Here is a 23,105-nt window from a genome sequence, read left to right as displayed (position 1 = left end):
AACACAAAAAATAAAAATATATATAAAAAAGTTTACCAGGAGTGGGGTTTGAACCCACGCGGACAATACGTCCATTGGATCTTAAGTCCAACGCCTTAACCACTCGGCCATCCTGGTGTCACGTTGAGATATTGGTGAATTTATTATATTTAAATTAAAATTTAATATTAAATTGACCTCTCAACTTGTTCGTTGCCAGGTTTTCTCGGTCTGGCAGTAACCAAATACCTCGAGAGTTTCGAATCGAGCGCAACAAAACGAAAACCGCTGAAAAGGATTTTTAACTTAAGCACTTCATAATGTCCCAAGCTATTCGTAAAAAGCGGAGGGCCGACAAGCCCGATCGGCTTTCAAGTTTGAGCGCTGATCGATCATGCTAGGTTTGGCCGACCGTAGTTCCATTTCGAAGAGAAAGCCTTCGTGAACTTTGTTTGATCTGTCCTAACAATGGTTTGTTTATCGGTCAGTATAAAATGCAGACGAGGTACAAAATGCAGACTGCAGACTGGGTCAATGCAGACTGAGGCCTAAACTGTCACATCGTTTGATACGCGACATAAAGTGACCTTAGAGTCACGAAATGTCGGTTTCGTTTTCTCTACCGCAAAGGCAGAGAACTCCAGTATGTCCAGAATTCAGTAGCCCGACTTCTAAGAGGTTCATGTAAACACGAGCATATTACACCTGTGCTAAGAGATCTGCATTGGTTGAACGTATTCGTTTTAAAATTTTACTAATGACTTTAAAATGTCTTAATCAATCTAAGTGACCTTTTAATTCACTATCTACCATTAAAAGATCTTTTGATAAACGTAAGTAAGTTTTTTATGTCTTTAAAAGAGATCTAAGTTTTAAAAATGAAATAAAATTATTTTTCATTTCATTTTTATATCGAGCATAATCTATAACGAAAAAGGGAGACCCCAGCCTATTTTAGTTAAGGTCAAGTTATATCTTGGATGACAGAACGCTACGCATATTTTATGCCACAAAGTTTAATTAATCAAAAAGTGTTTAAATTAATGCAGCGGTGTTCTTCAGCCTGGTTATCTCGGACCACTGAAATGATATCTTTCCTTTACACTTTTCAGAAGGCAAACTTCGAATAGGAAAGAAATGAAACTGTACGAGTACAGTCGATTGTATCAGGGGCACCTAACGAGAATATAGTTCAAAACCACTTAAACGTAGCATTGGCTAACGTATTTTAGTATTTAAACGTTAGATATAGGCATATTTTTGTCCCCTAAAAGTTTTTCATCTGTTCGGATTTCCTAGCTAAAAGTCTAGTGATTCGAAAATTATAGGGATTAAAACTTACCGTTTCGAAATTTTCAGCCAGAAAAAAGGCTCCCGAAATTCTAGGTGACCTTTTTAGGGTAAAAATCCGTTAAAACTGGGCAATTATACCATTTTTAGATGTTCGAAAATCCTCGGACAGGCAGGCAAGCAAGAAATTTTACAACAGATGTTCCGAAAATTCTTGATCTCAAATCGTCTTCCGAACAGATATTTTCCGAAATTGACATTTTGCCCCTGATTGTATGACAAATAAAATGCAATGGACCACGAAGGACACGCACGCAAACTTTGCGGTTATCAGTGCACATAGGCGTCGGTATCAATGGATTTTTGGGGAAACTCTTGGGGGATCACAGCCTTCTGTCGTTTCAGATAACTACGCACCTCGAGCTCTTATTTTCGTTACCTCCCGCGATAAGCAAGGGCTGGTTATTTGGCAAAATAGTGTAGTTTGAGACGTGTGGCTTTGCGTACCACTTTCTGAACGCCATGTCGTTGAATACTCTCGGGGACGGATCTGGGGGAGGGTGCAGGGGTGCGCACCACCCCCCACCTACGGCTTTCTGATACAACTGGTATTCTGCGAAAAAACAACGTCACCAGTCAGCTAAGCCATTTGTTTGTGGTGCACCCCCTTCTAAGAAAAATCCTGGATCCGCCCCAGACTATGGTCGTCATTTCGCTCGATCGTTTTTGGGTCATCGCACGACCTGCATTTGGGGCGAAAGTGACCCACTGAAGCGTGCTGTGATATGCGTTGTACTTACGCACTTGTATGCGCTTGGCTTTACCCTGTCGATAATATTGGGCTCCGTAAGCTTCTACGATCGAGGAAACGTACCTCACAGGGTGTTACCTGCACTTCGATAATCGAAACGCAAAAACTGTCTTATTCTTTGGTGAGAGCTACATTCCTTTTTTACATCCCGTTCTGTGTCATGCTTTACTGCTATGCCTCGAGTTCTATTTGAATTCAAATTCGTTGTAACTGCCATGTTTTATCACATTTTTTCCAGTATTACGTCAGCATCGATTTACTATATAAATATATATGTACATAGAAGCAATTCAATGTAAACTCTCATTGTACCTGTAGAAGGCTGGTTTGGCCAGCCGAAGTCTAGTACTCCACTAAAATCAAATTTACGTTGTATCGGCTCTTGCTTAAAATATTTAGTTTCTCAACTTGAAATAACGCCGATCAGATCAACGACTCAGAGTTTCAAATGGAGTCTTCAGCTAGGTTTCCAGAGATAGCTGCTACTGATTTACTCGAGATGAGGTGTTTGACCTGTGGCGTGCTGAGCGAAGCGAAGTGAGAAAGCTTGAGGAGATTCCCGAACACGAGCTTGACGACGTTCTTTGGATACCATATAATTAACAGGTAACAGGACTACATGCTCGTCCAATTTGGAAATAATTGGATTCAAAAAATTCCTCGGACTGCCAAATAGGACTCGGCCTACGGCCTTGTCCAATTTTGGATGTCCTCAGAATTTTTCTCATCCAATTATTTCCAAATTGGACAGCATGTAGTCCTGTTACATATACCAATCGCCAGGAGTCAAGCGGTAGCGAGGAACTCTTCGACGAGCATTTAGAATTAGGCCATTTCCGAGTTCATGTCTTCCTCCTCTTCAAAGCGAGTCAAAGTGCGAAGTTTTTCTTATGAAAATTAGTTTTCATTCATATGCAAAGTAGAACTAATTACCATCACAAAAACTTTGCACTTTGACTCGCTTTGAGGAGGAGGCAGACATGAACTCAGAAATGGCCTATTCTGTGCTGATTGGCCACGCGCGTGGGTATGATTAACACATCTCGGATTTTCTATAATGTATATAGCTGTACTTACAGTAGCTTATTATATAAGCAGCGTATAAGCAGTAGGCTCGATATCCGCCGCTCACTCGAGTTCGGGTTTCGGGAGTGAGCGCTGGCTCATTTCCCGAAACAGCGGCTGGTAAGCAGCAGCCAACTCGAAAGCTTTGCTACTTTGGCTGTTGCACACTTGCTCAATACATGCGTAATTTCTGGTTAGACAATCTTTTCTTTTGATCTGTAATTTTCTTCTGAATTTTCTCTATTTGCACTGCCTAAAATAGTGTGAATAAAGTTGTTATTGTTGTTGCCAGCTCGAGACTGCCCGGCGTTTTGTCGCCGCAAAAGAAAGTAAAAAAGTAAGTAAGAAAGTAAGTAAGAAAGTAAGTCATTTTTATTGACCGAATGCATAAATGGCGGCCAAAAATGTATTCTTTTATGTGCTAATGAGACTCACTAGCCTCGCTCTCAAGCAACCTTTCTTTTCTATTTTGTCCAGGCAAACGAGGCTAATGAGGCTAATTAGCACATAAACAAAAGAATATTTTTTTGGCCGCCATTTATGCATTCGGTCTATTAGTAAAGCTAACTCTTTCGCCAAGTGATAAATCTTTTATTGACAAAGCTTTTACGGTCAAGATGACTGGATACTGGCTTCGTTCTTTCCTTCGTTTAATGGACCAAAAATCCATACGTTTACTTTCTTAAAACAAACAAATAAACAAACAAGGTCCTTTTCATAAAGCTGTTTATTTCAAGAAACATGACTTTTTACGAAGTATGGTTTAAAACTTTCAGCTTCCTTCCTTGCCGTTTCCCCCATTTGGGTCCTAAGAGGTATCTTTGAATTCGAAATGGACGAATCAACTCAAGAAGTACACTCATGGATTACCAAATCACGAAGCCTATTGCCAACATGCCGCTTAGTATTTTCATGGGTATCGCTTTTTGTCACACGGTGGTGAGTTTACTGTTCAGCGCGTCGTTGTTATTCGTATTTGTAGAAACCCTCGCCAGTCTTTTTCCCCAGTTTTTCACGAGCGACGAGGTCGTTCAAGATCTCGCTTGGATTGAAGAGTTCTACTTCCGGGTACTTTTCATGCCAACCTGAACAAAGAAGGTAAGTGAGAATATGGCATACGTTAAAGATGTGCTTCAAAAGCCGACTTATTCACAGGGCAAAGGGAATCATTTCCACGACCTGGTGTATGGCATGTTCTTCACAAACAAATCACGCGATCTTAGAATTTGAACGTGATTTTCCTATCAAGTTTCTCCGGGGCAGTGTCCTCTACGGTTTATACGTCCCCTGAAAGCAACTCCAGGGCAAGGACGAAAGTAACGAACTTTCGCTGGTTTCGAACCAGAATGTCCGCGACTGCCGGCCCTTCGGAGTGTCTACGAAATTGAAACATTGTTTGTTGCCAAATGTTACAATAAATGGACCTTTACTACGGGGGAGCGTATGTCGGAAGACGCCACTTTGGGCTGAATATGTAAATTGCGGTATCGCCAGAAGCCCATTACTCACTGATTACTAGGAGCCTCCATATGCAGTTGATCTTTGAGTTAACCTTTGCGCGTATCTTTCTATTTTTAGAACGAACCCTTGAGCAGGAGACTCGCATTTACATAAATTTACATCAATTTGCACGATTTAAAATACAGTTTTACTGCTTTATTTGTCTTCGTTAGACAATGACTTTACTCTGATTGGCCTTTTAAAACAGTGTGTGCAGAGCCGAGGAACTCGTGGAGTTCTAAAAATAGAAAGATACGCGCAAAGGTTGACTCATAAGGGCGTGTACGAAAGAGGCAAGCTCCTACTCATGGGCTCCTGTCGAGGTCTAAAGGAACGAGACAACAAGCAACATGGGCCAGGATAGGAAAATTGTTTGTATTTACTTCTACCAAGAAAAGCCGTCACGAGATAGGAGATGATGTAAAAGTTGACATGCATAGGTTACGTACCATCAACGATAAATTTGGTTGTATCCAGTCCCACGTAATCCGCGAGCTCCAGGGGCCCCATGGGATGGCCTTGTGGAAAGAAACAAAGAGAATAATCTCAAAGTCCAACCAAGTCTCTCCCTCAATTGAAGGATTATTCTTAATTGTCAATTTCCCTCCAAGTGAGGTATTATCGTTCATTTTGGACACTGAAAGCTTGATAGGGATCATGGAAAATGAACATATTTCTTTTAAAAGCCGCACCCCAATGTCTGGATTCTTAGAACTCGAACCTGGGAACGTGTGATTAACCCCTTCACTTAACCACTAGACTACCACATCACTAACTGCGAGGATGTTATTTTCTCTTAATTTCAATATTTTTTCTTTCAAAAGTGCCGTTGTAAACGTGTATTAACACCCGCGCGCTAAGAAGCAAGTTTACACAGGGAAAAATGTCGGTTACCAAACTTTAAGAGAAAGCTGACCATTTTAAAATCAAGCCTCAGACTTAACCATTATTCAGCAATGATTTTATATATATACTAATTAGTTTCGGTAAATAATCGGCACATTTTCTAGTCAGCTGATTTTTAGCGGTTACGTGGATAAAAACAGTTTCTTGGGTGCTTCGGGTTCAAATCCTGTCCAGGGGCTGCTTTTACTTTTTTTTCTTTTCTTTTTCATACCACAAGTCCTGGGACAGAGTGATCAAAATGGAGGATAATACGTCATTTAAGGCCAATTGACAAATGGATCGTTTTGCCAAGTCATACAACCTCGTTCCCAGGGCTTGTTCGCCGCCAAGAGCAAGGCAAAGAAAAGCCCTGGGAACGAAGTTGCTTGTCATAGTTCACAATCCAACATCTTTCTAAATTAATGATTATCGTTAATTCCTAACTTGCTTTCAGTTAACTGTTATCCTTAATTTAGGACACTGCTGGGAGCAGAGGATAAGGAAAATAAAAATCACATCCGCGGACTACATTTGGACCCGGAGTTTCTACTCTATAGGAACCGCTTCACCACTGAAGATCAAGACACCGCCCCGGAAAGGGGGGGGGGTACTCCCTATAATGGCCTATACGGAGAGGCTCCGCCTGAAAGGGGTACCTTTTTCACGCTTCAGGTATACGAAAGGGTAAGGATTTCACGGGTCGAAGTATATGAAAGGGTAAGTCTTTCATTAGGTATTCAAAAGGGCCTTTTCATGAGAGGTAATATCGTTATTTAACTTTATTCTTAGGGCTAGAAAGGGGATGCAGTGTTCTTAAGTAGGTTTGTGAAAAGGGTACTATTTTCCAATGCAAGAAATACGAAAGGGGTACCTTTTCTGCCAAAAATGGTATATAAACGGAGTAGGGGATCGGACCTCGGGGCGGAGCCTCCCCGTATTAATTTTCTTTAAGTACTACCCCCCCCCCCCCCACCGCGCATTCAAAAACAAAAAATACATATTTAATTCTCCCATAGAATATCACTGCTAAAGAGTAATTACGCCTCAGCTAGTAGATTAATAAGGCGTAAGCTTTGATTTTAATATGTTTAGCTTTGTCGTGAAGTTTGGTAACCGACCTTCTGCAGTATTTAATATTGTTTGTTGCCGAGTGATAATACAGGATTAGCATCTACTTAAATTTCTGTTGAGCAACCTTCGTTACAAAGAGCAACTTTCAATTTTTTTTGGAGCAACTTTTGAGCAACTTTTTGAGAAATTTCGGGCAACTTTTTGGGAAATCTCGACCAACTTCTGGAAAGCTCTAATTGAAACGCAACGCAATGGATTAGCGTCAAAGGCCCACGTTCATCTTGTCTCTTTCGCAGCCGTTTTTTGTGATGTCACGCAGGGGAGCGTTGCGTGACATCGCCAAACGAGACTAGCGTACACTCATATATGAAAATTCAGCCAAAGCTAAAATTCATCCAACTAGATCGCTCCGATAAGCAATGTGAATTTCCATGACAAAAACAAACGGTCGAAAAGCGAAACTTCTCGAAAGCTGGTAAGAATATTAAATGCCACTCAATGACAGCTTTCATTCTCGAAAAGGTGCTAGATAATTTATACTTTGAGGGGGCTTGGTGTTGCGATAACAAATTGATAAAGGAGGTTCTCCTCCCACGGGGGTGGGAATCCTTGCTTGTGTTCCCTTATTCCCGAAATTACTTTCAAACTTGTTCTCAGGTTTTTGACACCTAAAATGGTTATGTTAATTCACTTGTTCCCTAAGATATTTGCATTTGTTACCGTGTTCCCCACTTCAAATTTAATAGCCATTTTGAATTTCTTTTCTTCATTAACCTCCCTGGGAGGGCCTCCCCAAAGGTAACCACCATATGAAAGATCTGTCAGCTTGCGATTCCAGCAGCGTTAGCCCTTCGTCAGAGAGAATTGACGAAGGAAAAAGGGCAACGAGCTGGCAAAACAATGGCTCTGGAAGTTTACTTTTGAGATTCGCGCATGAACTGTACACATAATAGATGCCAAAATTTATTCCTTTGGCTTCGAGTCGATTAGGCCTATCAGCCCTATCTTAAAACGAATTTGAATTTTGTCCATTTTACTACGCTGTGCGGTGGGATAATTGTCACCCACACAAAAACTTCTAGACGCTACCCATGCTTAGGGTCTGTTTCTCTAATTTCCTGTAAACTTGTAGCGTGAAGAAACCAAGTCGCGAGTTGACATTTTGCACGCTTCACTAATCCTTAATCGTGCGAAGTTTCAGGTTTCCCAACCGACCGCAAAAAAAAAGTACTCAACTCGATGACGAACGGATGGCTAGAATTTATTGGGCGGATTAATAACAACGATATTGCCCACGTCACGAAACTTCATGATCGACTGGATCTTTCCACACATCACTTAACAAAACAATGAACTAACACTTAACGCCAAGTTCGGAAATGCGAGGAATTTTTTTCCTGTGCGAACTCAAATCACCTGAAACAAAATTCTTATTTTGTTAAATATGCTTTTCTGAGAGGGCTAATCCCGAACTCGCTGACGTAATTCTTCAAGAAGCACGTAGAATGCAGACACTAAGCACGTTTTCTTACTGCCTCAGAGGGTTAGGCACAATACACTAATAAATCAACTAAATATCAAACACAGCTGTTGTCCTATTATTCCAAACGTTAACCAAATCGGAGACCTTCTCTCGTTTCTCCTCCTCCGGTTTTTGCGATGGATCGATCAAAGTGTGGTGATCTTCTCCTTGCAGGGGAATGTCGTTTGTGTGAATTTCGCGTGTCGACGTGGTGGGTTCGGTAATCAAATCTCTGGAATCTTGAGTGTTTTCTGCATGCACCGAAGAAACGAGCAAAGTCATCCCGTTCTCAATTTCGCCCGCGGGCATGTCATTCCGCTTATCGAAACACGCGTTGTCTTGTACAAAGTTCAACCCACTCGTGTGTTCCTCGCGCGACAAGCCCTCCGTCGTTTGGTTAGTCATCGTTCTTGCACCTATGTCGGTTTCGCTAAATCCACTGTCAGACGAAAATGAATGCGCCCTGTCTGTCCTCGCCCTTATTAGAGACCCATGTCGCATCGCATCCCAGCTTTCGCGTCTCTGCAAAATACTGTCCGGCAAAGGCTGATAATTAAACTGAACTGGGCTAAAGCCAGATTTACGGAGGGAGGATTTATCCCACGTCCTAATGAAGTATGGAATACCCGGCAATGGAAGGAACCCACTCTCGCTGCCCGTATCTGATTCAAACGAATCCGACCGCTCATGCCTATGTTCCACAGAGCTCTGACGCGGCAATTCGACGCTATGAAAAGGTCGAGGCAAGATTCCAGCGAAAGAATGGCGTTGAAAATTCGGTGCCGCACGTTGCGCTGCTTGCTCTTGTTTTGCTTTCTCTTTGCCGTCGCCGCCATCTGCGTTTTCATCCACGCTTGCAGTCTCAGCCGGCTTGGGTTCATCTTGCCGAGAATCTCCAGGTTCTTCGAAAACGCTCGGCGTCTCACCAGAATCAGCGTTTTCTTCGAGCTCGTCAACGCGGGATAACGTGACCCTATCCGCATTCTCCGCCGTCTTATCTTCTTCGTCAGCGATACCGTGACTCCCGTGCGCTTTTTCGAGTTGACATTTCAAGTCGTTGTTCTCTTCTTCCAGTTCTCCAATTCTCTTTGTCATCCTTTCAATCTCCGCTGTCAGTTTGGCATTTTCTTCTTTCGTGACGGAGGTTTCTTTCTCTGCGAGAACTATTCGTGTCAGCGCCTTGGCAAGCTGATTTTTTGCGCTGAGCTTCTCTTGCTCGCTCTTGAAAGCGAGTTTTCTCAGCCTCAATATATTATCATCCTTCTCCTTCAGCGAACTCGTTGCTTTATCCCTTTCGTCCATCAAAACGTTGCATAACCTTTCCAATGATTTTTTTCGTTTTCTTAACGCCAGTTCAATATCTTCAACAGGGCTTGCATCGGCTAACTCGGCACCATAGCCCTCTTCATCCTGGCCTTTAGAATTTGTGCCAGCGTCAAACTCAAGGTCGACGTGAGCTTCGTCATTGTCACGCGAATCGGCAAAAGAACAGCTGCTGTTCTCGTGAGATTCAAGTGAGGGGGAAGCAACAGGGCTCGTTTCTGTAGCTATGTTCTCTTTAATTCCATTCTCCCCTTGAGGAGTTACATGACTAGCCGCGCCATTTACATCCGTAGAAATCAGTTCGTTTTCGCTAGACATAACAACGTCCACACTTATGCTCTGTCGCTCACCTTCGCTCTCTAACGTGCAATCGCTGTTATCCAACGCCTTTGCTGAATCTTGCGCTTTCTCTTCATCAAAGTGTACTTGTTGATTTTCACACTGGTGACTGGATTCTGCAGCTTCTTCATCCAAACCACTTTCAACTTGATCCTCGCTTAGTTGAGTCGACATTGTGCGCGTCTTCTGTCGGTGTCAACAAACGCGATGGTATCTGCAGAAATCCACGCCTTGCCACTCTGAACACACTCAAACCGCCGCTTTCCTATTGGCGCGTTACAAATCGCCTATGGCTTAATTAACGCTTTCTATCTCTGCAACCTGTTCCCCAAGGACGGCTGTTCAACCTCCTCAAAAAAATACTTTATGTAAAAGAGTTGAATATCTTTTCACGCCTTCTTTGACTTATTCACTCTGTTTATTATACCCCACAAGTTAAGCTTAACCATTACCGTTTATTCTAATTCTTTTATGAGCCACAGCGGTAATCTGTGTCAATTGAAAAGAATTGTAAATATGCTTATCGTTTGTACGTCTGTTGCGTTCTTTTGCAATGAGCTCCACCGATTTGCTGATACTGTTTATGCAACCCTATTGTTTTGTTGAAATTTCCCGTACTCCTTTGAATTCACAAGAGAAGAGGCCTTCTGTTTCGTCAAAATTAACTTTTCGAGGCTTGCGCTCTCCCAGCCGCATTCCTGAGCAAAACTCTACAACCTTTTGTCCTTCGATGAGTGTTTTTATCATTGCGTCACGTCATTAATTCTCCAAAAGTGCCTTCAACTTCAACAAAAACTCGCGTGTGATGTCATGTACCGAGCGCGTCGTGGATTCCTCGCGCGTAACAACTCTGGATATCAGTTTCCGTTGACGTTCAAGTTCAGTCTTGCAGGTGGTATATTTTGTTTGCAAATCTCTAGCGATATCCCAAAGTTTCTTGATTTCGCCTCCAAAATCTTCGGGAAAACCTAGGCCGTTTCCTTTCGATACTTCAGCATTTCCAAAGCAACTTGACATAAAATTCTCTTGGTCTGCTGGGTCGCATCTCTTTATTCCTTCTGCTTCAAATAATAACTTGCTTCGCTTCGGGGTTAATTTGTTCAAATAACTTTCGAGAACAGAAACCCAGTCTGTCCGCAATTTCGCAGGGTTTTCATGGATTTTTTCAGTTTTGTTGATGCCTGAAAACTCAACATCCACATCTGATTCAGAACTCTGAAGTTTGCGGCAAAGTTCGCACCTGAAGACATCATTTAAAGTATCGAGCAAAGCTCCATAAATCTGCACAGTTTCTTCTCGCTTTTCGACTTCACTGTTAAAAGATGCAGATGAAAAGGGCTTCTCACTCGTGTTATCAACTATTCTACGAGCAGTGTCATCGTTTTGCTTCCTTTCGCTTAATTCTCCTAGTAACTGTCTTTTCTCGTCTACAAAAAGGTTAACATAGCTTTGCAGTAGAGAAATGTTTGCGCGCAACCTCATAAAATCTAACTCGAACAAATCCCCTTCTTTGCAGCAGCTGTCGGACTTTGCCTCCAAGTGCGCAAAAAGTCTCTGAAAATTTTCTGTTTCAACCACAGAATTTTCTCTGAACGTATCCACGAAATTATCATCTTGCTGAGTGGCTTGTTCCTCGTCAAACGATCCACCAAGCACTGGAACGATCTTACCTACCTCAGAATCTCTTTTCTTTACGCCTTTCTTTAATTCACTCAGCGTAGTCGCAAATTGAGTTTCGTTCCTCGCTAATTCGTTTCTGACATCGCTCTCATTAAAACTAATAAACGTGGTGCTGAGGTTACTCCCTTGGTAGTTATCCCCAAAATCATTTCGCATACTGGTCAAGTCGTACAAAAATTGTGTGTCATTGTGTGTCTTGCATACACGATTTAAATTATCCGAAACTGGTTTGTACCTTCGTCGGTTCCGAATACTCGTTTCAATAAATCCGCTACAAGATAACGTATTTTGCACAATGTCACAGTCCGGCCTTCCTTCGCTATATTCCAGTTCCTTCGCTACATTCCTTTCTTTTTGAGCTATCTCTTCTAGTCTCATGTGCCCAAAATTGTGACAGCTTTCTTTATCCTCGATTGTTTTCTTGCCAAAAGCGGAAACTTCGACTTTACGACTTTCGATGAAATTAAGGATATCAAGGTTTTCCTCCTTTCTTCGCTCTTTGCTTCTCTTACTTTCGGTTGAAGTAGCCGATACTTGCGAACTATTTCGGGTTGACTTGGCGGTTTCTTCTTGGAAAAGCATCTTCTCGCTTTTCAAAACTCCCTTTGTGGCCGCAGGTTCGGTTTCATGTGATTGCATTAGTTTCCCAGTGGTTTCAAACCCAGGTTCCAATTCATAACTGCTCTTCTCTCTTCTAAGAAATTGTGATTTCAAAGCCATCTTTTTGTCTTCTAAGTCCTGTGCAACTTTTGCCAAAGCAGATACTTTTTTCTCAAACACCAGCATTTGGGCTTCTAAACTTAACGTTTTTTCATCACAAAGAGAAAGCTGAAGGCTTAGACGATCCTGTACCTCTAAAGACTTCGACCAAAAAGCTTCCAGTCGACGAAACGATCTTAGCAAGCCATTCTCCGCTTGCAGTTGGCGTTTCCTCCAGCCGGCTGCCTTTCCAACATCGGACTCGAATCGAGTGACTCTTGTTTTCGCACACAACAAAGCACGCTCAAGTCTAAGCGATGGTGTGGACTTTCCCATGTTTTTCACAAAAACATCCTCGCAAATTAGTTTCTTTGCTGTACAATTTCCAAACGATCATTTAACGAGGTCCTATAAGGGTGAATCTTTTATGTCAATCTAATTAATTTCCTTACGTCAATTTCCCGCCATATTTTGGCTACGCAAAACCACGCTGGTATGTTCTCGTCGTTTCTGGGTTAGCTGCGGTTGCGAATCGCACCAGAGGACTTTCTACCTATTTTCGGCTTCAGTGTTGGTTTTAGGTCGTGCACAGCTTTCGCCGCGTTTTTCCTCGGCACGTTTTAAGGATACCCGCAGTATTTTTATAGCTTGTTCATCACGCAATTCTTGGATCCTTCATGTTTATGTAGCTCAGTATCCATTCCTTTAAAAAGCTCGTTACATTTTCTACCCGAATCGAAGTTTTTCGTTCTTAATTTCTTCCACGGACTGAATGATAATTAATTAACAATTTTTGTCGGCTAAAGCCACCACTTCTGCCGGGTTCCTCTAGAACCACAAATTGGCTTATTTTGGACGGTAAAAAGTTCCCAGAGAAAAAGATGGAACATGTAATGCACAAACCACTACTAATCAGTGCTTCGCAATATACTCAGAGTCTTCGGATGTGTTTTAGGTTAAGGCAAAAGTATCTTCGAAAACTCGTTTATATTTCGTAAGAAAGTAAAAGAAATTTATTTAGTCACGCTCGCCCCGTCAACTAATTCCCACAAGAGGCTTGTGGTTACAAGCAATTCCAACAAAACTGTTTACAACCGTTTACAGTTGTTAAAATTTCTTCTACAGTGTACTTCCTATAAATCAACAGCTAACAATTCCATTCACTAAATGTGTTTTGACATTCTCTGACGTAAGACACAGGCAAAAGCGTGCGCATTCATTTTCTCAACAAAAATTGGGGGGGGGGGGGTCTCAGATTCACAAACTGTAGCGAGATAGAGAAAATATAAAAGGTTTTCGCATGACGTCACGGTGGCCTTGTTGGATGATTGAAATTTCTTTTGGGAATAGCCCTTATTCACGATAGCCGCCATGTTGGTTTTCAAATTGTCAAGCAAATTAGCCATGTGTTATGCTAGGGGGCAAACATTGGAATAAAGGCAAATTTGCGGAAAATCGGCTCGTCGAAATATTGAAATAACATTGCTAAAAGTACATCTTAGAATTTAGAAGTACGTTCCTTTTATGATATTTTTATATCTTTTGATGGCCTCCGACATTTTGACTTTGTACTTCGTTATCTGCTTATTTTTCACTAAAAAACATCGAAGTAACTTGTGTAATCATTCTATTTTACTACTTGAGTGATAAACATTCAATGAACGTGAAACAAATCATCTGTTTAGCTAAGATGTTCATTATAACCTCTCGAACTTGTGTTGTTTGCCCCCTCAGCTAGAAGTGTGTAGCAAATTTGCATGATAATAGCAAATCCAACATGGTGGCCATCGTAAATTATTTATGAAAATTCGTCCTTTTGTTTTAGTATGCAAATATGGCTGCTGGGCACTGGAGCGAAACCTCTCTATTGTGTTCGCGTTGCGCTGGTATGAAATGTCTCATTGAATACTCATGGGATTTTGGATATTTGTCAGCGTTTAAAGCCAGACTAGCTTGCAGCATGTGATTTTCTCACCGTTCATCGTCAAGTTTGAAATTGTACGTAACAATTCGACTTTGAGAAATAGCATTCATTTAAAAAATTAAAATCTCCTTCCGAAATCTGAAACTGTTATGTTTTGGTTTATTACGTAATAAGAAGAGTCTCAAAAAGCGGTACCACTAGCCATAAATTTTCACCGAAAATTATTTTTTTTTCCTACTAAAATAAAAGCGGCTATCAGGAAACCGTATCTGCATCTTATTGCAATTAATTTATAGCGCCACAATGAAATCATCGAGCTGCTAGTTATCGAACACCTCCATTTTCCTCAATATTCTAGGGCGTCGGTGCATTCGGCTACCAACTGCCACAGGTTTCCAAAGATTATGCCTCCGAAATCTATTGATGGCGATTCCGCGCAAGACCATTTGATCTCACGTGCCAATGACGGCAAAGGCCCTTTTATCGAACGAAGGTAGAACGTGCAATTTGAAGGAGGGCTGTATGCGTTCATTGTGGGACAACTTTTGTAGTGCGCATGCGCAATAGGTCAACCTCTCTTAAAAGTCAAAGAATTGCGTCTTTCTACAGCAGCATGAAAGCAGTTAACCTCGTAAACGACATCCAGACTATTCATTAGAAGGTCGTCGGTTCGACTCCTGCGAAGAAGCAATGGGATTTTTTCCGAGTATCCCAGAGTCACAAGCGATAAAAAATCTCTTTGTCTCATCCACCGGGGTTAACAGTGGTAGAACGTCCGAACAAGTAGTCGGAAGGTCGTAGGTTCCGAAGACTCCTGCAAATGAGCATTCGGAGTTTTTCTGAGTATCCCCGAGTCACCATTGAAAAAAATATTCTCTTTTCATTTCATCTACCAGGATTTCCATCTCAGTCATTCATTTCCATAGCAAAAAAAAAAGAATTCTGTTTTTCCTCATCTGCTCTGAGCAAGTAGCGTGATATTTGGCAATACATGTCTTCAAGGTGAATTCGACGCGGGATTATTAAAAATAATAATAATTTCAACCACATTTGAACATTGATTACGCCAATATTCTTACCTGCACCAAGCTTCATGGCAATGTCAATATCCTTGGCTGTAGCATCCCCTACATCATCATCATAATATTAATAGATTGCTCTTTGCTTAATTCATAACTATGCTTAATTTGCTAATTAATGTGGTTATTTTAGAACATTCTTTTCTTTGCTTGCAAATTAGCCCTTGTTGCCTCGTTCAAGGGTTAACTTATGGGCTAATTTGCAAGCAAACAAAAACTAAAACGGGGGCCACTTTGGAAGAAGGCGCACGAATAAAGACCAAAAAAAAAAAGGATTTTGGATACAAGCAAAAGGATGTGAAGCATGACATGGCCGATGGAAAATACTGCTCCTCACGTTCAAAGACGGTGAGACCGCTAGAAAAAAACTATGAAATAAATAAAACTTAAGCTTTCCATCTTACCTCTCTCTAGCATCTTAATGGCCTCCAACAGGTATGGAACAAGTAAGCGATTGACAATAAAGCCAGGTGTATCCTGTAAAAGACGAGAATAGGTTCAATGGAACTCCTTAGCTTGTACGTTTTGTTTTCCCATTTCAGACCACGTGATGTTACTCCAGGGAACAGTTTTATCCAAATGTCGTCTTCAGCACGTGCATATGTATGCGTAACTTATGTAAAGACAAAAAGAAAATTTCCTTGGGAACATCACGTGGTCTGAAATGGGGAAACAAAACGTACAAGCTAAAGAGGCCCATCCAAACCCTTTGGGAATAAAACGTTTTCTTCCAAGTATTTCCATATCATTTATCATTTATTATTATTTATCATGTAATCTTTTTTACTTTGGCTTCCTACATGTACTTTTGTTAACATTCACAGTTATGAAGACAGCAATTACTCTTTTTATAATTTCAGTTTTTTTATTGTAATATTATTGTTTTCTTAGAAAAAGGGTAATAAAGTCGTTGTTGTCGTGACATTATAACAAGATTAGTCCTTGCAGTGTCAACTGAAAGTAGTTTAATAGTAAATGGTTTGCATCCAGGAGTCATATCGTAATTTCAGTGAAGTATACTGCATGATCATGCAGGTCAAAGTAGAGTCCTTACAAGGACTGTTCAGGAGAACATTGACTAATGTTTTGGCGACCTCAACGTTTCGTCAAGTAAAACAATTGACTCTGAAGATGACTTCCACTCAGGTTGTCAAAACATCAGTCAGTTATCTTAAACAGTTCTTCTCAGGGCTACACTCACCCAGATGATCATATCTTACGTAGGGTGCATTTGATTGACGGTATTCTGGAATAGGAATACTTTAATTTATACATGAAATGGAAGTTAGAAATCCTGCGTTTTTATGGAGATTCATAATGGTAATGGGACTGAGTGGATTTGGTCTGTAATCATACGAGTGATTAACAAAATCGGATGACCATGTAGCAGGAGTCTGATTTGTTTAATCACGAGTATGATTACAGAGTGAATTGGACGACACAAAGTCCTGTTACCAATTAATCATAACCATGACAATTTCTGAGAAAACAAAATTAATGAATTCCTTTTTTCACTGTCTTATGTTACAAATTTGTATATTTTGAAAAATCCCCAGTTTGGTAGGGTAAGTGGTTAACTTGCTACGATTCAGTGATAAATTCTGTGATTGGTGGATTAAGCTGAGTGCACTTAATATGATTGGCTGATGTAACTGTCCGATTACAGGTGTCAGATTACAGCCAACTGTCCGATTTCACTGTCCGATTTCAACCCTACACAATAATTAGTGAAAAATAAAGCAGTTAATGCACCAATCAAATTTGAGAAAATTGTAATGGTTATGATTAACATTAAAATACTTTTCAAACACCTGCTAAACTGCTTTTTTACAAAACATTATCCTCATAAGTTGCTTCAAAACGCCACACATACTGTTTTCTTATTCCGGAATAGGGTCAACCGTACGAACCCTTAATGATGAACCTGGTTTACTGGACTTACCCCCATGAGCTGTTTTTTTTCCCATCTAGTTTAAATATGGTATATATAATAAAGGACATTTATAATACAGAAACTTGCAACATAATCAGTTCAATTTGGAAAGGGGAAAGTCTTCTAAAATTTTCTGTGACTCGGTGGCAGGACATCTGAAATACAAGTAATTTGAAGGTCAAAAAAGTTTGAAACCCTGTTATGAGCAATCAGATTCCCAAATCAATGACGATAAAAAAAAGATCTCCCCTACTTTCTTAACAGAGCGGTCTATTGCAAAACCTCCTAAACAGCTCTAAATTTGGATACCCCCTACTTTCTTAACATAGCAGTCTATTGCAAAACCTTCTAAACAGTTCTAAATTCGGACACAAGTCAATTGAGCATAATAGGATGATATATAAATAACATATGTATCAGTACTGAAAATCTAACCTTACAAGCTACTGGTACTTTGCCAAGCTCTTTGCTAAACTGGAACAAAGCGTCATATGTTTCATCTGTTGTTTCTGGGATCCGTACAACCTGTGAAACAAAAAGCATTCCCATTGAATGATACTACACAGAGAGTGGTTACATGAAAATAAATTATTTCCAGGAAGATCCTAGAAGACACATGATTCTGGTGTCAGTTGTTTTCTGAAATGTACGCCAAAAGTTGTCCCTGCCCTTAGCCTAGGGAACTCTTTACCAACAGGATCATTCTTGGGGAAAAACCCTTGGAATGAGATCCTTGCAGTGGGTCTGCGTTCTCACATACTCCTTGGGTCTCAGAATAGGTCAGGAGGTAGTTTTTGTCCTGTCAGTGTCTGTCATTACTGACCTTTCTCACACGGACCTAAAGATTTGGCACTTGTAATATCTGTTTTGGGCAAACCCCTACTTCAAGATAATGAGAAATGATGGTGAACCCTTGCAAAATAGCTAGCAGACTTTGCCAGTTTCCCAACCCTACATACAACTCTGCTGTGGATATTATGTAATGGAAAGCACTCCAAGGGTCCTACTGCAAGATGTTTCAGTTGCTAAGAATAAATTACACAAAGTTTTCAAATTGGAAATTTGGAAATTATGTTTAGTGAAACACAGGTTATCCAAAATTCTTACTTGTGCATTAGACTACAAGCACTCCCTCTCTGCTGCTTAGGTTAGTCCAGTGTATAAAGAAGACAGACATGATAAAAAATGGCCAAGCGAAATCTTAATTCTAAGTGGGGCAAGCTCCTCCTCAAATCCAGAATTTTTGCATGGCCATTTTTTTGTTCTCCTGCCTGTCAACCAACTAAGCAGTGAATTGAAATAGGTACTGCTCACAGTCTAACTTATGCATACCTCAACCAATTTCATCATAGGCACTGGATTAAAGAAGTGGAGTCCACCAAACCTGTCCTTTCTATTCGTAACACTAGCAATTTCTCCGATAGGTAATGAAGATGTGTTGGATGCAAAAATGGCATGGCTGAAAATAAAAGTAAACTAACTAGCTGGAATATTTCAATGCAGCTGCATCAATTGTGTGTAGAGTTAGGCGTCTAAATAAAAGCTTCATTCTTGAAGACACTACTGGCTAAGGGAAAGCACTTAAAACAATTCTTTGCTGCATACCTTCGCTTCTATATTTAAACAATATTTCTTTTATTTAATTTACTGTCTTTAGGGCTAGTAACATGTATTTGGTTGGTGCATAATGAAACAACCACTTTAAATAAATTTGCAATTTATTCTAAGACTGGACATATATTAGCAGTATTGGTATCCAAGAAAACCCTCCATTTCTCACGCAGTTTAATGGGGACATAGTTTTTGGGTGAATCTAGCTGTTGTTAACCCTTTCAGCCCTGTGGCACTATTGGGAGTTAAAGGGTTAAGGGCCCACTGAGCAGACGTATTTTTTAGGGTGCGTTGCTAAGGATGTAATGGTTAAGTAATTGGGGAGAATTTGGCATTATTTTGGTCAGTTTCCAACTTTTGTAAGCCAATGACCCTAAATCTGACGTCATCATACCACGCCCATGGTCACGTGACCAATAAAAGAAAACTCAAAATTTGTCTCCGTGCTATGCAATTTGGGTATTTAATCGATGGTTTGATAATTTGTATTCGTTTTTTCATCCAGCCAAGCATGGTTGTCTTTTTATTTTGAAAAATGTTCTTTTTAAAGACATAAATGATACTGAAATACCCATAACTTTTTCAAAAAAAATGATTTTAAAAAATCAATGCTTAGCTAATTCTGTATTTGGGGATGAAACGTGCCATGAAAAAAAAATAATTCAATTTAAAGACCGCCGGAAATTGTAATTAGCTTTTTCTCAAACTGGAAGTCAGTTCGTGTACGCATGCGCAGTTGATCTGAGAACGAGCGCGAGGAAGTGCGAAGAAAAACCTTCGATGGAAACAACAGTTGTACGGTGACTTTTGCTTATGAGTGGGTTTTCTTGTCAGCTCATGATATGACGAAGTCAGTTACCGGAAGTAACATTTCACTTCCTTAGCAACGTGCGAAAAATCAGTCTGTGGGCCCTTAAAGTGTGTACTTTTTTGGCTGAAATAAAACAACTGGATATCATCAACACTTTTCTTGTTCTTATTCCAGTGCCGGTTCCGGATCCAGTTCTGGTTCCGTGTTCTGGATTCTAGCTTTTCCAAACCATAAATATTTTCATGTCAGTGGGGTGGTTTTAAGACCATCACCTGGGTGCAGCCTTGTCAAGATCCGAGAAAAGCTTGTGCTTGACACGCATGTTTTCCACAATGGCTTCTATAAGCAAGTCTGTGTCAGGAATGGCAGTTTTGGGCTCTGTCGTTACTGTGATTCTTGATAGAGCATCATTGACAAACTTATTTGCAGACTATAAAAAAAGAAATATAAAAACATGCCTTTAAAAAGCATGGAAGAGAACTGCTGGCATTGATTGATATTTCAACAATCTGAGAGAAAGTTATTAGAGGAGCTGTGGTTATATTATCCAAAATCAAAAGATAATAATTTGAAACTATAAAAAAATATAAAAATCTCAGTACTCAGAGCGCAATTAAAAACTTAAAAGTGGCATATTTGATTCGGATCCACCAAACTTCGTCAGCCACAATGCAAATTTGAATGTTAAGAAGGGTTCTATAATGCTTTCGAGGGGGTTAAGATGGTGTCATAGATGCTGGCTAATTTGAAGCCATTGATAATACTAAAACCTATTTTTTGGACATATTTATAAGGCAAATTATGTTCTAAAAGATATCATCTACCTCCGCATCATCCTGAAACTTTTTCTTTGCAACTCTACCCAAGTTTTTCTCAATGGACCTCAATGATTTTGTCAAGATTGCATTTGTCTGATCCACCATTGTTACTTGGTGATTTGTGGCTGCTGCAACCTGACAAAAAGAATTTTGACAAAATTAATACTTTTAAAAAAATCATCTGACAAAACCTTAACAAGGGTTTTAATAGTAATATTAAAACCCTTAACACCTTGACCCCCGAGGAGTGAGTGAGAATTAATGGATTTTATGCCGTATAACACAATACAATTTTACTCGTCAGTAAGGGGGCAGATGTTCAGGAGTCAATGGGTAAAGGGATCCTATACCAAAACAAAATGGGTACTCCCTTCTTTTACGGGTACAATTCTTGGGTTGAATGTCATGCAAGTGAAAACATAAATCGCTTACCATTTAAGAAACTGAGTCAAGAAATGGAAATGTTATAGAAAAGGAATAAATAAAGAACGGGTCCAAGTATCTGGGCTGTGTGATATTCCGTACTTGAGTTATTCGGCAAATTTTATTACTCAAATTTGTAGAGTTTAGTAATGGGGGCGCCATGTTGGTGTACTGCTGAAGTACACCAACATGGCGGCCGGAAACCTGTAGAAACATCTGGAATTTAGTTTGGCTGTCTTAACACTTTCTGCTGTATAATGAGCTAGCAAACATTCATATAGCCACGTGTCCTAGTATGTTGGCTGTTTAGGCCACAAAAACACGAGGGAAATCAACTGAATGTTTTTATGCAACTGGCATGTTCAAAATGTCACGCACTGTGAAAAACTCTGAAATTTAAACTGCTCTACTTTCAAAACAAAGCACGGTACTGAGCTGAAAACATGCAAACAGATATATTTTTAAAACCTATTGTAGCTGATCAAGATAAAAACTCAAAAGGCTCTTTAGTTTTGTATTTTTTTGTGACGTCACGTGCAAACCAAGAATAGTGATGAGTTATTAATAAAATGCAGAGCAACAATAACATAGTTGCCAGACTCCCCTTAACTCCCATCAAAGGCACCTGGATTGAGTTCCTTGACCAGGCAATACAACACTGGTTAGCCATGGGCTCAGATTATTGGTTTTCAACTTTGCATCAAGAGGTTTTCCTTCTGGTTTCCCACTCATATAAAAATCTATCATCATCTCCATGCAGTTTCTTCAAATCGTGCCAGATGTATTTTGGTCCTTGAAGCAGCAAACTAGGACAGTGCTGTTGTTACCAAGCTCAAAGGGGACATTGTTTTTGAGAGGAATTAAAAGAAAATGTTGGGCACCCATTCACCCATGAATTGGAAGGGGCCCCATCGACAAGACAGAAGTGCAATCATTTGGCATTAGACACTAAGAGGGCCTGGTCAGATGGATCCAACATCATCCAACATTATTGGACAATGTTGAAAAGTGTCAAACAAGGTGGCCAAACAAATGCAACATGGAGACCAAATGATGTTGCACCAACATGTTGGATCCGTTCGGCCAGGTCTTAAATCTCACTCTCTGAAGGAAAAGGGATAATTAATGGCCTATCTCCCACTTTGAGGCACATGACCTTGAAGTGTGTAACTTGCAACTCTTTTCCTGGAAACAAACCTGAGGATTTTAGGACACCAATTTTATTATCAATTTTATGCCTAAATATGGGAGAAAAAAAGATAAAATCTGCATTCATTAGATATGTTACATCCAAATAAGAAAATTTTTTTCACCCAAAAAAACCCCAGCTATGAACCAGAGTTTCTGCCCATTCAGTCATCCTTACAGGCGAGGTTACTAGGCAAAAACTAAGCGTAATACATTGAATTACTAGGCAAAAACTTTGAAATGATACATTGAACAAGTCCTTCGAAAACTTTTTCTTAAAATTTCAACTTGCCAAGGTGGATTAAAAATCTTTTAGAAAACTACCTAAAAGTGAACAAGATAATCCTTTCACGCCTAATCCGGCCGGACGATTTTACTCGTCAATGGGGAACCCCCAGGAGTCAATGGGTTAATCACTCACTGAAAAATTATGTCCCATTTAACCCTTGGACACCCAAACCGGCCATACTTAGTATTTTACTCTGTCTAACGCCAGACGATTTAATTTTACTCGTCAATGGGTTAAACTTGATCTCACCTGTGCGATTCCGGCCCCCATCAGGCCACTACCAATCACCATAACATTTTTAATTGCGCTCAGCCTAGAAGAGGAGCTAAAGAACGCCGAAAGAGCTGGTGTCTTTTTGCCATGGGGAAAATATCTCAGATGTTGAAACGAAGCCCATTTCGAGGCCGTGCGATGGAAAAGAGAAGCCATGCAGACTGTCACGAAAGTCTCAAAATCGTGATATGACAAATTGTGAATAGGACTGGAACTGGAAAGGAGGTCAAGGTCCGCAGCTGCACAGGGTACCCAAGAAAAGAGAGCTCTCGAACACTCGCGTCCCCGCTGTCGCATGCTTGTTCTCCGCAGAACCGAATAGATAATGGAGACGAATACGTTTCAGTTCTCCACGCAAGGGCCAAGTTTATATGTCGAATTTCAGACGGAAAAAATCGAGACGAAATTAATGTAAGGAATTAAATTTGTCTGAATAGCAATAAAACCGTCTGCCATAATTATATTCGTCCAGACGTTGTATCCGTCTATTATTATTATTATTTTTATTATTATTATTATTATTATTTTTATTATTATTATTATTAGCGCTTTCAAATCGACCGGGTTTCGCCAACGATCTCGATCAGTGGCG

General features: G+C 40.3%; 1 protein-coding gene, 2 non-coding genes and 1 pseudogene across 3 annotated transcripts; all 4 read right to left on the bottom strand.

The window, feature by feature from the left end:
• Positions 1–33: 33 nt before the first annotated feature.
• Positions 34–117, bottom strand: Trnal-uaa (transfer RNA leucine (anticodon UAA)). Its single transcript has one exon. It is a non-coding gene; the product is annotated as a tRNA-Leu (tRNA).
• Positions 118–3,854: 3,737 nt separating this feature from the next.
• LOC138033783 (hydroxyacyl-coenzyme A dehydrogenase, mitochondrial-like) lies at positions 3,855–22,725 on the bottom strand. Its single transcript, XM_068881598.1, has 9 exons — positions 22,490–22,725; positions 20,347–20,475; positions 19,795–19,952; positions 18,433–18,559; positions 17,536–17,625; positions 15,572–15,644; positions 15,168–15,215; positions 5,095–5,163; positions 3,855–4,230 (listed from the first exon to the last, which is right to left on the bottom strand). Exons 1-9 carry the CDS (start codon positions 22,667–22,669, stop codon positions 4,112–4,114), a joined length of 993 nt encoding a protein of 330 aa, XP_068737699.1. The 5' UTR covers positions 22,670–22,725; the 3' UTR covers positions 3,855–4,111.
• On the bottom strand, positions 7,838–12,515 carry LOC138033366 (uncharacterized; annotated as a pseudogene).
• LOC138034008 (U11 spliceosomal RNA) lies at positions 14,444–14,571 on the bottom strand. The gene has a single exon (XR_011128784.1). It is a non-coding gene; the product is annotated as a U11 spliceosomal RNA (small nuclear RNA).
• Positions 22,726–23,105: the final 380 nt, after the last annotated feature.

The sequence above is a fragment of the Montipora capricornis genome, chromosome 14 (genome assembly GCF_036669925.1).
Source record: "Montipora capricornis isolate CH-2021 chromosome 14, ASM3666992v2, whole genome shotgun sequence".
Lineage (NCBI taxonomy): Eukaryota > Metazoa > Cnidaria > Anthozoa > Scleractinia > Acroporidae > Montipora > Montipora capricornis.
The sequence above is the reverse complement of the archived record's forward strand: the minus strand, read 5'-3'. Positions and strand labels throughout refer to the sequence as shown.

Bases quoted from the DNA above. Each gene is read 5' to 3' on its own strand.
- LOC138033783 (XM_068881598.1), bottom strand. From the start codon at position 22,669: ATGGCTTCTCTTTTCCATCGCACGGCCTCGAAATGGGCTTCGTTTCAA. The intron at 15,645-17,535 runs GTTAGATTTTCA...CGTCTTTTACAG, and splicing joins AAGTACCAGTAGCTTGTAAG to GATACACCTGGCTTTATTGT. The intron at 15,216-15,571 runs GTAAGATGGAAA...ATGATGATGTAG, and splicing joins CATTAAGATGCTAGAGAGAG to GGGATGCTACAGCCAAGGAT.